General features: G+C 30.1%; 1 protein-coding gene and 1 long non-coding RNA gene across 3 annotated transcripts; one reads left to right on the top strand and one right to left on the bottom strand.

Moving 5' to 3' along the window:
* The first annotated feature begins 878 nt into the window (after positions 1-878).
* Positions 879-5,631, top strand: LOC118036466 (inositol phosphorylceramide glucuronosyltransferase 1). 2 transcript variants are annotated; one of them, XM_035042171.2, is made up of 11 exons: positions 879-1,282; positions 1,711-1,831; positions 2,400-2,585; positions 3,112-3,275; positions 3,737-3,844; positions 4,180-4,317; positions 4,397-4,522; positions 4,643-4,928; positions 5,013-5,133; positions 5,229-5,391; positions 5,474-5,631. In XM_035042171.2, the coding sequence occupies exons 1-10, from the start codon at positions 1,034-1,036 to the stop codon at positions 5,368-5,370; spliced, it is 1,641 nt and encodes a 546-aa protein (XP_034898062.1). In that variant the 5' UTR covers positions 879-1,033; the 3' UTR covers positions 5,371-5,391; positions 5,474-5,631. The 2 variants fall into 2 exon arrangements, with proteins under 2 accessions (XP_034898062.1, XP_034898060.1); XM_035042169.2 differs by having other exon boundaries at positions 5,229-5,631.
* Positions 5,632-8,228: 2,597 nt separating this feature from the next.
* Positions 8,229-8,974, bottom strand: LOC118036468 (uncharacterized). The gene is made up of 2 exons (XR_004685374.2): positions 8,845-8,974; positions 8,229-8,747 (listed from the first exon to the last, which is right to left on the bottom strand). It is a non-coding gene; the product is annotated as an uncharacterized lncRNA (long non-coding RNA).
* Between the last annotated feature and the right edge of the window lie 7,945 nt (positions 8,975-16,919).

Consider the following 16,919-nt stretch of genomic DNA (forward strand, 5'->3'; position numbering starts at 1 on the left):
AAAAATAATAAAACACTTGTTTCTTCCACTCTAATATAAATAGCTCTTCAAATGGCTTTTTTTTTATTGGAATAGATATGATAAAAAAAGCTATATTTATACTATTCAAAATGTTATTTTATCAATTTAGCTTTTTAAAATAGTATTTTGCATTGAAGATGCTTAACAAAATACTTCTTATTGTTCTTATAATTGTTCATTTACACTCATCCACTTTTTTTTTCGATGAATTAATTAAAATTTCATCAAAGAAAGAGCAGCAGCCAAGAGAAGATGTGCAAATTATCTTTGAACACAAAATAGTCTTCAAAGATCGAATATAGCTCACCCTCGTAGTGTGATATTTGCACCAAGTCCTCGTTATAACATGCATAAAAAATATGAATGCTTACGAATGTGTTTGTATTAGAGATGAAGATTGAGATTTGGATGTACGACTTATTAAAAAACCTATAAAAAACAAGAAAAATTAGTTTTTTATAATTGAATTTTGTGTATAAATAAATTGTACCCAACCACAACATCAACTATAAAAGTTAAAACAAACACATGAGTAGTTGATGTACTATTGATAACAATAATTTTAGCACTATTTTATGTTCTATCTTTTTAAATTATATAACGTTAATAAAAATTATATATATTTTTTAAAACAATAACATATATCTTTTTAAATTCAAATTAATTCAATTTAATTCCCCCGATCCATGACGCGAACTGTATTGCAGGTTAACCTGACTCAAATCCGGTAACTATGCTTTAACATCAACAGCAAACATGGCAGATATCTATGCATCATGCCACATCGTGTAAGAACCCATCACTTTTAGAGACCGCCAGGACCAGTCAAATAATAATAATAAAAAGTCAAAAACGACGCCGATAAAATTAAACCAAAAAGAAAAATAATCCAAAACGCTTTTAAAATTCTCTCACTCCCTTTTCTTCCTCGTAAAAATCCCCGATTTTTCAAAACTTTCTGGAGAGACGAGAAAATCCCCAATCCACGCACTCACAAAATCGTAAATTATCAATGAAGTTATTAAAACTAGTTGCTCTATTTACACTAATCTCGTTGAATCTAATAAGCTATACATGTCTCGCTGCTTCGATTCAGAGATCGCAGAGAACAGAGGAGGCTTACGTTACGTTGTTATACGGAGATGAGTTTTTATTGGGAGTTAGGGTTTTGGGGAAATCAATTAGAGATACTGGATCCACCAAAGATATTGTCGTTTTAGTCTCTGATGGTGTCTCTGATTATGCCAAGAAGCTTTTACTGGTAATTTTTCTTTATTTATTATTTTATATTTGTTTGGTTTCTGAGAAAATTCAGCTTTGAAAATGGGATTTTGGTGAATTAATTAAGTAAAGAGTGGATCTATTTCTGGTGGAGAAAGTGAATAAAATAAAGGAAATCGTTTTTTTGTTAATATATTTGATTTGGTGAGTAATAAGGAAAAACGATTTAAATAAGGTAGAGTATGAAGTTTTAAACTTTGCGTTGTTATAACTCTATTTTGATTAATAAAGTTGATTACTTCAAGAAAAAAAGATGATGGGATTTGTTTTTTATTTATCTTTTAGAGTTCTTGGTTGCGTTAGATTTAGGTTTTGTTTTTGTTTTTGTTTTTTTTTTTTTTTTTTTAAGTTGTTTAATTAATTAATTTTTGTTTTCTTTTGGGGTTTCGAATGAATATTGTTGTGCAGGCTGATGGGTGGATAGTGGAGAAAATCAGCTTATTGGCGAATCCTAATCAAGTTCGGCCGAAGAGGTTTTGGGGTGTATATACTAAACTAAAAATCTTTAACATGACTAACTACAAAAAAGGTATAATTTCTACCCTTTTTGTTTTTAAGTTTCGACTCCAATCATAATATTGTTGATTGCTTAGATTGTACTTGCATTTGTTGTTCGGGGTTTATATTTTTATAATGTTAAGTTTTTCCAATGAAAGTAGGGATAAAAGAAGAGTTTTTTTCCATCCATCTAAAACGGTGGTGGATTGTGATGGGATCTTTTCAAGTTTGTCTTTTTACCACCGTTTGTGTGTTCTTGGAAAATAAATGCTAAACATTTTTTCTGAGTGTTATCTATTATAAAGGTAAAGTTTCACAATCTCTTAGGTCCACTCATCTCCAAAAAGAGAGAAGCATAATTATATGGTCATGTTGTTTTAGTAGTCTCAGGTTTTGTTAAAAAATTTTAAAAATCTCAAATCTGATTTTGTTGCGTGGTAAGAAATCTCAGGCTTTATACTTATGCTTTTCTGTGGGCTCTGAGAACTCAAAATTGTGGTTCTGGTTTTCCCCATTTCTTTTCTTTTAGATTGACATGAGCCAAACGACATATATTTTAGTAATTGTGCTGATTACCTCCTGGTGACTTTTTCATGCAGTTGTATATCTTGATGCGGATACTATTGTGGTCAAAAGCATTGAGGATCTTTTCAAGTGTGCGAAATTCTGTGCCAATCTGAAGCATTCAGAAAGGTTAAATTCAGGAGTCATGGTGGTGGAACCATCTGAAGCAGTTTTCAATAACATGATGAGCAAAGTAACCACTTTGCCCTCTTACACGGGAGGTGAAGTGTCTCTTTCCTATCATTTGTAATTATAATCAAGTGCCTACTTTTCATCAATGCCTGCTTCTTTCATGAAAATATAATTGTGTTCATTGCTGTTGGTTGGGTGTTAAAACTTTGGATTATTGTGATTTTTTTTTATCAAAGAATACACTCAATTGCTGTATTTGATCTAATGATTTTGAAGGAAACTTAGCTCTGTCTAACAATGCTGATAACACTAAGTTAGGCGGTCTTTGATAATTTATATGCGTAGTTATGCTTTCTCATCAGTTAATAAATATTACTCATAACTCTTACAACTCTCTTCCAATCAAGGCTTGAGCTAATTTTAGTGAAATTAAATTTAGTAGTTAAATTATACATTACCTCACATTGACTACTACTAGAAAATTATCTGTGCAGTCTAGTTGATTTTATTACCTTTACCAAATTCTCTATCCTCTTTCTTTCATTCTGTATGGATATTGTCATCCAGCTGTTTATTTTTCTGATATTCTGCCCCATAATTTTTTTCCAATAACAGGAGATCAGGGTTTTCTCAACTCTTATTATGAAGAATTTCCAAATGCACATGTTTTCCAACCTGGTTTACCTGAGGAAGTACGGAAAAGTAGACCTGTACCTGATATGGAGCGGCTCTCTACTTTATATAATGCAGATGTTGGTCTTTACATGCTTGCTAACAAGGTATTATGTGAACAGAGAATAAGATGATTCTTGTTTATGCTGATAGTGCAGATTGACTGCCTCTATAACTGCTGATAGTACTTTCTTTTGCTTTTTCTCTAATAAGGGGAGCAGAGTATCATATGCCCAACCTCTGCTTTCTTGTCAATTTTTGTAAATCTAACAATTTCAACATGCTAGTTCACATTAAATCTGCCTGGTTTAACTAACTTTGAATGGGACTTTAAGTCTTTTGACTAGCTGTAAGCATGAACAGATATTGAGCTACAAAGTCCTTGGTTCATGGTTTGCACATTCGATTGTGGTGTGTGCTGTGCTTCTGATAATTTTTTCATTCCATATCCTCAATTGCTAGGGTCCTTTGTTCAAAACAATAAATTGATAATTCTTGGGTAATGTTTAATTTATATTTGCTCGTCATTTGATTGTTAAATGGTGTTAACTTCTATATTTCAATGCAGTGGATGGTAGATGAGAATGAACTCCGTGTTATTCACTATACACTTGGGCCCCTCAAACCTTGGGACTGGTGGACATCTTGGCTCTTAAAACCTGTTGATGTCTGGCAGGTATTAATTCTTTTTTTAATCAAATTAGCTGCAGCTTTATGACCTTCATAACCTATTTCTTGACCCCCCCCCCCAAGTGTTTTCCAAGGAGAAGGCCTGGGTTATTTCCTTGGTGGATGTGGGTGTCTTGGGGGTTGGCATTCAGTTTTGCTTGTGGGCAAGCTTTTGCATTTATATTTCTTGGGTGTATTGGCAGTTGGCATTTTGTTTTATTTGCAGGCAAAGCTTGTATTTCTCTTGCTGCTTTTTCAAAACCATGACTATGAAAACTCAATTCGAACCACACTCTTGGAGTGTAAATAATTGCAGATTAAATAACTCTGGTAATGTTGCAGAGAGTCAGGGAACAGCTTGATGAGTCCCTTCCTGGAACTGGAGGTGGAAAAAATCCAAAAGATGAACTTCTTGTCAAAGTTCTTTTCTTGTTACCGTTATGTCTTGTACTTCTCTGTTACTACCGCTCTTTTCTTCAGGTAAGCTGTTCTACAATTGTTTTCCTCAAATGGTAATTGAGGGGATCTATTTTCATCTCTAATGCAATCATTGGTACAGACAAGGGCATTCTGTAGAGGTCCATTATGTGATCATATTAGACACCTCTATTACAAAATAAGATCAAATGGAGCACTTGCTTACACTGGTATTTCTTCATCATCTGCTGGCAATTCCACCTATCAAGTTAGTTCCCTCCTACCTTTCTTCTAAGTTTGATGGTCGATAGTGAAATGGCCATATGTAGCTGCACTACTTGTTGACTTGATTGTTGCAAGTTACAGTTTTTATTGTGATGCTAAACAGTTCTCCAATGACGCACAGTCCAAGGTTCCAGCCTATTTGGGTGGAGTTTCCATCTTCATGTGTTTTATGGCTGTTTTGATCGCCCTTGGGTTTGGTCTTTCAATTGTGCCTCGGCAAGTGATGCCCTGGACTGGTTTGCTCTTGATGTATGAGTGGACATTCACAATCTTCTTCCTTTTATTTGGAGGCTTTCTCCACTTGATCTATCTATGGGGAAAGAGGATGGGAACTCAAGCTGCATCACTTTCTCCTCATTCTGAATCCTTGGCTTATGATTCTAGAAAAGGTTTGTAGACTTTGGTTACATATCCGTGCTAAGTGCTTTCTTTTTTAATTTAAAATTAGTTTATAATGCCTGTTTCTGCTGCAGGTCATCGGCAGGGGTCAACTTGTGATGTTGCTGCATGGTACTATGGTTTAGGGATGGCTTTGTTGGCTGTTGGTGCCCCTTCATTACCTTTTATTTTTGGTGTTACTGCTCTATTTTTTAGGTAATTTGCATTATCAGGTTTTATATTGAGTGTCAGTTCGTAGCCCTCCATGTGAAGGGAGTGAAATTAACAAGTAGTATGTGATTTCCTTGCAGGTTGGGGTTGATGGTTGCTGGAGGCCTGGTTTTAGCATCTTTCATGACGTATGCTTCAGAACATCTTGCAATCAGATCATTTTTGAAAGGCTTTGAAGACCGGGACACAGCACGAGCTAGGAACGTATGTTTCTTATTTTAACTGGTGGCTTAAAATGTTGATGTAAGTGTACGTTCCCTTTGATTTGTAATCTACTCAACATTGCTATTGATTTGGAACTGTATAGAGATTTTCCTCTTCCCAGGTCTTGTAATATTCTTTCGGGAACAGTTTGATTGGACTTGACAGTAAGGCACACACCCAATTTTGTATGATCCAACTATTGAAATTTGGTGATGTAAATGGTTGAATTTTCACCTTCTCAAGGTAATAATATGTTAGAGGTACCAAGATTTTTCTATTGATTTTGAATGATAAACATTTTATTAGTTGACTTAAATTTGTAACTTCTTGTGCTACTATGAATCATGTACACTTAGCTCTGCCTTTGTGCTGAGCTCTTCTCTTTCATGGTATTTCTACCTTTTTCTCGTCAAAGCGTTTTTTTTCTAAAAAGAAGAAGCTGCTACAAAGTGTTTCATTGAAGTGGTCCAAAATTGCAACGACCTGGTAATTCTTTGAACTTCATTTCTGTTTGATGCATGCTTAAACATCGTAGTAAAAATAAAAGCCAATGATGTTTTCGGGAAAAGAATTAATACGAGCATTTTTAGTTTCTAGCTTGCTGCAAGATTAGCTAGAGGCCTCATACTAAACCTTAGAATCTGCTTTGATATTGGAAAGAAATTCTGAAATTGTGTCGAATATTTGTGTCTATATGCTTAGAATCTTCTTATTATATACATATATGCATATATGCAGCATATTGTTCGTTTTCTTTAAAAGTAAAATAGATGGTTAATAATGAGTCAAATAATTATGTTTATAAAAGATTCACTGCTAATAATTATGTTTATGGTCGAGCCCTAAACCGTAACCATTGGTCAGCTCTGTTATCCCATTTTCAAATTGATTGATCTTCATTCTGTGTGCATATATAAAAGCAGTGCTTGAGTCAATTTCTTTAATTAACCAGATTAATTAAACTATATTACATTCTGAACTTAGACCATCAACCAGTCATTAGTCCATCACTTGCTATTGTTTCTTGCCATGCCTGCACCGGTGGACTGTTTAATATGCACAGATGCATTTGCCTTTTGAAGCAAATAATTAAAATGAAAAATAAAAAAAGAATTCTGTAACATGCTTTTAAAAGGGAAGCCTTTTGGGTCTTTCGAACCAACCACGGTTTCTGAATGTATACCAAGCTTTTTGAGTCTGCAGACATGACAACAAGCCAATCCACCATAGAAGTCTGAATATGGTATCAACTTTGGCACTAGAGAATGGAGGAGGATATCGAAAAGGCAGAAACAAGATCGTAATTTATTGATAGTGGAAGGTTTCTAGTGTTGCGTTTGCTTATTTGATGTTTGAATCTTCTTCAATTTTAGTGAACTGTCGTTGAACTAACCCACCATTATTAATGATTATATTTACTTTTCCTTGAGTCCTTGATGACTCATTAACCAATAGAAAAATGCTAATTGATATAGAATTACTTTTTGCTTGTCATTTTCCACTAATCAAGACACATGGCGACTAGCCCAGAAAAATAAAAAATTAAAGATTAAGAAAAGGAAAAGCAGATTTTGAAAGGTGGGACTTTGTTGAATCATCATCCTTATCCTAAAGGTTGCATAGTTCATGACAACTCCTGTTAATTTAACTTTAAAGTTGCAGAAAGCTACAAACTTTGTTTGTACCGCTACAATGTGACTTTTTTCATTGAAAGAAAGGTGGCTGCAAAGATTGCATAGTCCATTGAATGGACATGGGTATCTTCAACATGAAGTTACCTTACCACCTGTGTGAGCATCATTATTTGAGGTTAAGATTGTGAAAAAGATGGAAAACAACACTTCGTCTAACCACAAGCAAGCTGATCATAGTCTGAAAGGTAAATCTTGAGATTAATTCCTCTTAGTTTAGTTCACAAGGACATGGATTGGACATATATATCCGAGGTTGCTTGTTTGTTAGATACAGTACGAACTTGGAGAACATGCATTTCTGATGCCTAACGTCTGCAATTTCAGGAAGTTCTCATATTTTAGAGTATTTTACTACATTATCTTCTTTCTCTTGTATTTGGAACAACTTCTGCTTCTCCTCCAGTGCTCTAGTTTTGCAGGCACGAAGAGCTTGCCTCACTTGTGTTTGGAATGGATCACAGTTTAGATCTCCATCAAGATTGTGAGATTTATGATTTGTTTGGTGAGTAAATTTGACGGGACAGGATAAGAGAAGATGAGCATTTCCCATGATAGGAGATGGGGGGGAAATTAGGCTATGGAAGACATGTACGCTCACCAAATATTATAGCACAAGTACTGGAATTGAGTGAAAACTATCTCAACGTACATTCTCAGAAGTTACATAACATGATATTTGACATGATCGTGTGTGTTCCATAGCTTTATTTGAAACTTTCCTAGATTTGCATGCACTAATTAAGACTTCTTCGAGGTAGACAGGCTCCAATGTTGCGTGAGCATGGTGGAGATGTCACCGTGTCACTATAAATGCTTTGACATTTCCCCTGTACCTGTAATTCCACGCTGGTGACAATCATGAAGGACAGCTAATGTCTGCCAATTTAAATTCTGAAAGCACCATGTATATGGTGACATACATGGTCCATGCCAATAATGTCTACCTACAATAATCAATCATGTGCTCTTGTTCCTTCACGAGTTCTTTAACTGAAACTGTGTTCCTTGTGATGAACCCTAGCTAGCGTTTTCATAACCTATTTAACTCGTATGTGTTTGGAGTTTTAACTGCTGTTCACTGACTCGTTTGAGATAATTTCTATGCAGTAGTAGGTTTGTTGCTAGCTACTGTTAACAACAGTAGATGAACAGGTGCAAGCACATAAAGTAATACATGGGTGATTGAACGACAAAAACCAAGCTGAGCTGCGAAGTCTGCAATTTTAAATATTGTACGGCAACAACGATTAAGAAATAAGGTAAAGATCTATGCTCTAAAATGATTAATTAATGGTTCCCTTTTCGGTGTTTGAGGATACAGAAGCACTGAGAAAGTGGGAGAGAATTTGTTTGGTCGCCCGAAAGACGTGAGATAACAACTTCAGGAAATGAAATACTGGAATCTAATCGGGAGTAAAGATTCCATATATGTTTTATTATTTGCACTCTCTTCCATTTTCTTGGCAACCAAACATGGAAAAAACAAGAAGAAACGAAAAAGGAGAGGATAATTCAAAGCCAAGAATTAGACTTGCCTAGGGGTTCCATTCCCTCTGGTCATCATCGTTCTTTTGTATCTTAAGGCCACGGCTCCAAGGCTACTCCATTGTTATCAGCTGGTAATCCTTCAAACAATCTCCTCCTCCTCCTCCTCCTCCTCAAAACTACCATGACGATCTCCTCCTTCGATAATGATAAACCCTGATGGAAAAAAAAAATGAAAAGGAAATTTGATCAAGAAAAAGAAGGAAAAGAAGATGCCAGCATTTTCATCAAGTTCTTAGTTATTTATACACACCAAGGCTAAGGTGATGAGGTTTCTTAGCTCTTGGGTTTAAGGCGGATGATACAAGAAATAAAATAGAAGTAAAAAAATATTATGTAGGCCTCGTACGAGTGATCGAGGGACATCTATGATATAATATTATAGTGAATGGAATATCTCATAAAGTAAATGAACCTATAGTAATACCATGGTGGGAATCTAGGTGAACCATCTAATTGTGGGGCCATGAAGGTAAAAGAAAAAAAAAAAAAAAAAAAAAAAAACCCAACCATCATTAATAAAGAAAGAAAAAAAAAATAGAAGTGATTATAGATCAATTTAGAACTCAACAATTAATGCCTAGTTTGAGAGTTAAAAGGTTTGGTTCTTCTAATTCCCACTTCTTAAGTTAGGATTTTGGAATAATATATATATATATATATATATATATATATATATATATATATTAAATTGACATGAGATGTATATTTTAATATCGTTCAAAAAAATAAAATTTGATTTTGATTAACATCTAAGTTGATCTAAAAATATATTTTTATTATGAATTAAAAAATAAAATTATAACTGAATTTGAGGCGGAATATTAGCCACCATTAACTTAATCAATTTTTGTCAAGTTTGGTGCTATTAATTAATGAAGTTAGATTAAGTGAGGCAAACAGAATTAATATACAAGTATAATTATAGATGAAATCTCTAGTAGATTCTAATATTAACTAGATATATTTGTCAAGGTTATACAGCAAGCCAAGTCAAATTTTTTTAACATAAAAAAATATTTAGGCAATGATAACTTAAGTCAACTCGGGTTAATTTAACTAACATGTGATCTAAGATATGAGATTGAAATACCACTGTGAAAAACAAAACGAAAAAAATCACAAAGCTTAAGGTCTAATAACTTATTGTCAAATAATAAAATTTTTAAAAAACTCGAGTCAATCTGAGTTTACTTTACTAAACCATAACATGTTATATGAGAATGAGATAAAAAAAAAATAATGCTTAAAAAAAGACTAGAAAATGGACCAAACTTAAATACATAAACATTGAAAGAAACTCGATTCTACTTAGATTAGCTTGACTAACCCGTGACTTGGATCATTAAAAAAAGAACTTGAAAAGCTTAAAGTCTTATAATCTAATGTCAAATGATGAAATTGAAAAAAAAAAAAACTAAAAAGGACTTGAAAAAAAGAGTTAAATAAGGTTAATTTTTAAAATTGATGACTCATATTATGAGATCGAGATGACCCCATAGAAAAAAAAAAAAACACAGCAAAATTTTCAATGCTAAAAAAGAAAAAAATAGCAATCAAAACAATGGATATTAAATCTAGTATAAAAAATAATGAAAGAAAATAATGAGGGATAAAATAAAAAAATAAAATAAATTAAGAAAAAAAAATAGCAATAAAAAAAATAAAGACCAAAATTGAATAAAAAAAATAAATGAAATAAAAATATTGAGGAAAACAATTAAAAAAAATCAAGAAAATGACTAAAAAAAACAACAATGAAAAGAATGAAAACCATAATTGATATAAAAATCAAATAAAACCAAATAGTAAGGGAAGCAATTGAAATAAAAACAATCAAAAAATAATCTAAAACAAATAAAGACCAATCAAAAGAATAATCATCAAAATTAAAAGACAAAATAATAGGTAGACAACAATGAATTCTGGATAACTTAGTGTGGATTTCGAGGAAATGAGAGAGAAAGGAAAGGGGCGTAAAAAAAATCTTACAATTGTCGAACCATCATGATTATCGCTACATGCGTCACTCCATGAGTTGCACCACCACTTTATGCATTGACAAACATGATAAATGAGTGTATTTGGCTATCGAACGTTACCATAAACACCCCTAAACGGCACATATAGTGTCCACTTGTTGGCATATGCATAACACATGCCACCAATATTTTTTTTAATTAATATTTTATTTATTAAAAGACTAATTGGCTCCTAATATAAATAGATTATAATGAAATAACCATGATGAAAAGACTAAAAATACCTCCAAACACCTTTTGTAAGTTTTTTATTTTAAGAAACTAAAGTAATTTTACTAATTTTTTTTAAAATAAACCTCACTTAACCTGTGCCAAAATAAAAATAAAAAACTTGGTAGATGATTAAAACTCCGATCAGTTTTATAATGACAAATAAATTACATTATAAAGACCATGAGTTTAGCCCTACACTAAAACAATGACGGGCTTTAGTGTATTTTGTATTTTTTTTTAATTTAATTTAATTTTAATATTGATTTAATTTCAACGTGAATATATACACGTGTTGGTTTTGATGTTGAAAATTAAGGCATCGAGCTGTAACCATACGATAAACAGTAGCCTTTGATTGGGTTTAAACTTTTTTATAACGATCTGACCGGATTTCTTAAAAATCAAGTTCAGGTCAACCATAATTTAATTTCTAAAAAAAAAAAATCAAATTTCAACATCATTTCAAAATTTTATGTCCCATTGAAAATATTATTGATGTTTCAAAGAGCCTGTATGTTTATTTATTTACTTTTTTCATAATCAAATCAATAAAGTTATAGAACAAAAAAGGAGTCAAAAATTTAAAAAAAGAAAGAAAGAAAGAAAGAGGAGTTTATTTGTTTGTTTTTGTATTTCAAAAATGTTTTTTAAAAAAATTAATTTTTTTTTATTTTTTTATTTGTTTCAAATTAATTTTTTTTATGTTTTTAAATTATTTTGATGTGCTGATTTTAAAAATAAAAAATAATTTTAAGATATTTTCAGGTAAAATTTTTTTTTTTAAAAAAAAAACACAATCGCAACCACAATTTTAAACAAGAATTAATATTTGTTTTCAGCTTTTGTTGTTGGTTTTATTAGTGGTTGTGATTTTTTTTTATTTGTTTTTTGTTTTGGTAGAATATTGGATATCGATGTTTTAATTTAACGTAATTTTTTTTTATTACAAAGATTATAAAACCAAAACAGTTTATATCATGGGTATTGATTTGGATTTGAAGGTGAGGTTTGGCCTTCGGAGTTTTTTACTTCTTAACCTTAAAAAACCAACTTTAGTTAGAGTGTTGTCGGCTAGATTGTGAGGCCTCGACACTCGACAGGTCCTGCATCTAAAATGTCAAATCTAGCTTTTGATGCTAATTGAAATGCAGTACTGAACTCGACTTATTTACAAGTGGCTGGCACATTGAATCAAGAGTTTCTTTTTTCAGCACGTTAAGAAAATAATAAAGTAATATAGGCAAAAATATAATTAGAAAATTAAGATATTTTCACGGTTCATAGATAATACTAGACACTTGACCCGTGCGATGCCGCAAGTTATTTTTTTACATAAAAAATATTACAAAAAATAATAATTTAAAAATATTGGGTTTTTCTGTAAAGTTATACCCAAGAATCTTAGGTTTGGCTATAACGACTGACCTAAAAATAATATTTATAATATTAATAATAAAATTAAACTTGCATGATCCAAGTCTAAGTGAGTCTGACTGCAACACCGGAACCCAAGAATATTGGATGTCGGTCTGGCTATAAGATCGTGTCATAAAAGTGTGATAATTAAATAGATTAATTAAAAAAAATAAAGAAAAAAAATCAACAGGAAAGAAAAAACCAATGAAGAAAAAGAAAAAAATTGAATTACTTGGGTTAACCCTTTAAACCAGGTTATCCCGTAAAACCTGAGATTCGCGTCATGAAAGTTTGATAACTAAATAGAAAAAAAAATAACGGGTTTACCCATAATTAACCGGGTTAACTAATTAAACCAAGTTAACCCGTCAAGCCTAAGATACGTGTCATAAAAGTATGGAAATCTGATAATTAAATAGAAAGAAAATTAATTTTAACAAACTAAATTAAATGAAAAAAAAATAACATGCCAATCAGGTTAACCCATCAAACATTAACAAACTAAATTAAATAAAAAAAATTCATTAAAAAAAATTAGAAAGCAAAAAAAAAGAAAAAAACAGTTATATAATATAATATCATATAATACAATATAATTATAATTATAATTATAATGAAAAAACATGGGGAAAATTTAAAGAAATGAAAAAAAAAAAACATGGGGAAAGCTAAAGCTAAATTCAACCAACTCAATATTGAAAAAATAAATTCGACAAAGATAATTTAAAAAAACAACATGTGGGGGAAACACTACAACCAAACAAAAAACCATGTAAGGGAAACACTATAGTAATCCATAGTTTTTTTTTTTTTTTTAAAAAAAAGATACAAAGCTAAGTTCTCAACCAACTCACTATATAAAAAAAAAACCAACAAAGGCTATTTAAAAAAAAAAAAAAGTCAATTTTGGGTAAAAGAAATGAAAAAAAACAACATGTAAAAAAAAGGAAACAAAAGCAAAAAAAAAAAAAACCAATACGTGGGGAAAGCTATAGTGTTTTAAAGAAAAAAAATATTATTTAAAAAAAAAAAGAAGTCGATTTTGGGTAAAACAAATGAAAAAAAAAACATGTAAAAAAAAGGAAACAAAAGCGGAAAAAAAAACATGTGGGGAAAGCTATAGTGTTTTAAAGAAAAAAATAAAAAAACCAAATTTTCAACCAGCTCAATAGTAAAAAAAAAAAAATCAACAAAAATAATTTGGGAAAAAAAAGGAAATATGTAAAAAATGACAATTTTGAAAAAAAAAAAGAAAAACAAATAAAAAAATAAAAAAACATGTGGGGAAAGCTAGAGCTAGATTATCAGCTAGTTCAATATTGAAAAGAATAAATTTGATAAAGATAATTTTAAAAAAAAAAACGTGTGGGGAAATACTATAGCAATCCATATTGTTTTTTTTAAAAAAAAAAACTACAAAGTTAAATTTTCAACCAACTTAATATAGAAAAGAATAAAATCTACAAAGATCATTTTGAAAAAAAAAAAAAAGATAAAGAAATCATAAAAAGAATAAAGAAAACAATGTATGAGAATATTATAGCAATCCACAATGTTTTTTTAAAAAAAAAACCTACATAGTTAAAATTTCAACCAGCTTAATATTAAAAAAAAAAATTAGTAAGGATAATTTTGAAACAAAAATTTAAAAAAAAAAAAAAGAAACAAAAAAAGAAGAAGAAATCAATTTTGGGTAAAAAAAAAAAAAAAAAAAACATGTAAAAAAAAAAACCTGCTGAGAAAAAAAAAACCCTGCTGCGTAAAAAAAAAAAAGAAGTTATAGTGGCTGCTATAGTGAAAACACAACGCGTCTTAGAGTTCTTTAATATGCGACTTATATTTTACACTGATATATGCAACATTCAAGTAACAAATCACATCTATGATTTCATTTGAATTTTAAGATTCAAAATCTTTTTTTTTCAAAAGCCACCGCTCCTCCTCTCTTTCCTCGCCTCAAAAAACACTTCTAGCAATACTAAAACACTCATCTCTCTCTCTAGCTCTACCTACAGCAACCTCTCTCTTTCTCTCTCTACCAATGACAGGTTCTTATTTTTTCAGCCAAAATAACTGTTATCTGTCAGTCTCACCACCCACATTTCATATTTAAAGGTATATTGAACACTTCCTCCCAACTAGTGTTAATTTGATTTTATTGAATGTTAAGGTTTTGAATTAAGAATTAGATTAATTAGATATACTTTAAGTTGTTAATTAGATATAATATGTTATTTTGTTAAATAATCAATTCTTTTAGGTTGTTGTTGATTGTTAATTAATAAAATTATATGTTTGAAATGTTAGTGTTGATTTAGGTTAAATTATGAATTATGTTAATTACCTATATTTTTAGTTTGTGATTGGTTATTTTTTTAAATAATCAATGTTTTTTGTTGTTGTTGTTGTTGTTGATTGTGAATTAACAAAATTATATAATGGAAGAGTTAATATTGATTTAGGTTAAATTATGAATTATACCGAATTGCATATAAAATAATAATACTAGCTATGAAATACATGAATTTGATTGATAATTTTGTTATAATAGCAAAATTTGATGAATATAAGTGTTCGCTTATTAATTTAGGTTTTTTTTTATATAATTGATGCACTTTAATTAACCAAAAGATTTTAATAAATTAGAATCGTGTTGTGTTGTTTGATAAAATATCTAATAATTTAAGGATGTTATGCTTTTATTATGGTATCATTGTCAATACCGACAATGGTATCACTTATAATGAAGGAAGCTATAAATTCTTAATTGTTACGTCAAACATGTCCTTTAACGAATTATTAAGAATATTATGTGATCAACATGTCCTTTAACGAATTATTAAGAATATTATGTGATCAACTTGCTTGTAATGATATTGGTCCTTCTCATATCTATATGGATATTACGGACCCATCCTTAAGTTAGACAAGTTGTGGTGATGCTCTAGACCCGTCCTCAAGTTGGATGAGTTGTAGTTATACTCTAGACAATAATTAGATATAGTTACATGTTATTATATGTTATGAGAATTATGAATAGTTGTATAATTAATTTTATTTTTAGTAAAATATTGTGTTGTGTTAATCGTCAATCTAATTTTTTTATTTATGATTAAATATGTTATGTGTAGTTTATATGAATTGTGTTTTGATGCTGAATACTAGTTATTTAAATTGTACGAATTGTTGTTTGTTTTTTTTTTTTTCTTTCAAGGAATTGATAGCAGAATAGATTGTCTCATGATGAGTCTTCTTATAAGAATCACAAATATCATCGGTGACACTCTCAATTGTGTTAAATCCCTAAATATTTTTCTGCTTGTGTTACTTTACAAAATATTTTTTTTAATTATGTTAACTTACCAAAACACTCTTAAATCAAGATAATATAATTAGTTTTTTCATATATTAATTATTGTTATTAAACTCGATCTAGTCTCAATTATTATTCAAAGCTCGGATGACTCGCATCTTAATCTAGACCTGGAGTTAAAAAAAAAAAAATCAACTTTAGTTAAATGTATAAGTCAACTTTAGGCATAAAAAAGGGTCCCTTCACAAACTATAATGACATTAAAATACATAAGTCAATTAGTAACTTAGATTATAAATTAAGAAACCCACATGAATCCTTAGCAAGATAATAAAAATAAATAAACCTTTTTTTTCATTAACCTGGAATCCATATTTGTCAAATTATAATGACATTAAAAAACATAATTTTATTTACAAAACTGTCACTAATTAGAAGTGGGTACTGACTAAGTTACATCTAGTCGAGAAGTCAGCAATGAATTCATTGGATGGCATAGATTATAATTAAGATTTAACTAATAAATTAAGAGGGAATTAGCTTTGCATAATTCAGGTCTGATTCCAAGTGGAAATCCAACCAAGTTTTGATGCATACATTCATGAGTGGTTGATGTGGGCATTAACTCTGTGTTCCATATCTCAAAAGCATGGAAAATTGGGAGAGAAATGTGCTCTAAGAAGGATTTTGGTAATCATTAAGAAAATAATCAAATGATCTTATGTGTTGCCTGTTGTGGTAAAAAATAAAATAATAATAGAGAAAAATTTATTAAATATAAAATGAGGTATTGATAAATTGCACAAAGTACACTCTTTTCAATTATTAATTTCTTTTATTGGTATGATCTCTTTGTTTATTATGGTGTTTTGATTGATATCCTTCCTCTTGAATCAGTCCATTTTAATAATCAAATATTACTTGTAAGTCATGTGTTTTAATTTCCTTAAAAAAAGAAAAGGTCATAATTAAGAACTTCAAATAATATATATATATATATATATATATATGTATGTATGTATATTATCATTTTCAATGATTTTTGAACATTTTATTGGGAATTAAATGCACAGTTAAATGTTATTCAAAAGATTGATATGTTTAATTTTGCATGGATTTTCCCTACTAAGTCCTGTTTGGAATTGCATTTTAAATATGGTTGGATAAAATTATTATTTTAAAAAATTTTGAATCATTTTAATATATTGATACAAAAATAATTTTTTAAAAAATATATATTATTTTTTATATATTTTTCAAATAAAAAATATTTTTAAAAAAAAAACTATACCATCCTCCCCATAACACACCACAAAACCTGATAGAATTTGTGCGAACACGCAA

The sequence above is a fragment of the Populus alba genome, chromosome 13 (assembly GCF_005239225.2).
Source record: "Populus alba chromosome 13, ASM523922v2, whole genome shotgun sequence".
Classification (NCBI taxonomy): Eukaryota; Viridiplantae; Streptophyta; class Magnoliopsida; order Malpighiales; family Salicaceae; genus Populus; species Populus alba.

What these genes read in the sequence shown, in the direction of transcription:
- LOC118036466 (XM_035042169.2), top strand. Translation starts at nt 1,034, where the DNA reads ATGAAGTTATTAAAACTAGTTGCTCTATTTACACTAATCTCGTTGAAT. An exon ending in TTTGCCCTCTTACACGGGAG is followed by an intron (nt 2,586 to 3,111) that starts GTGAAGTGTCTC and finishes TTCCAATAACAG; the next exon opens with GAGATCAGGGTTTTCTCAAC. An exon ending in CTGGCAATTCCACCTATCAA is followed by an intron (nt 4,523 to 4,642) that starts GTTAGTTCCCTC and finishes GATGCTAAACAG; the next exon opens with TTCTCCAATGACGCACAGTC.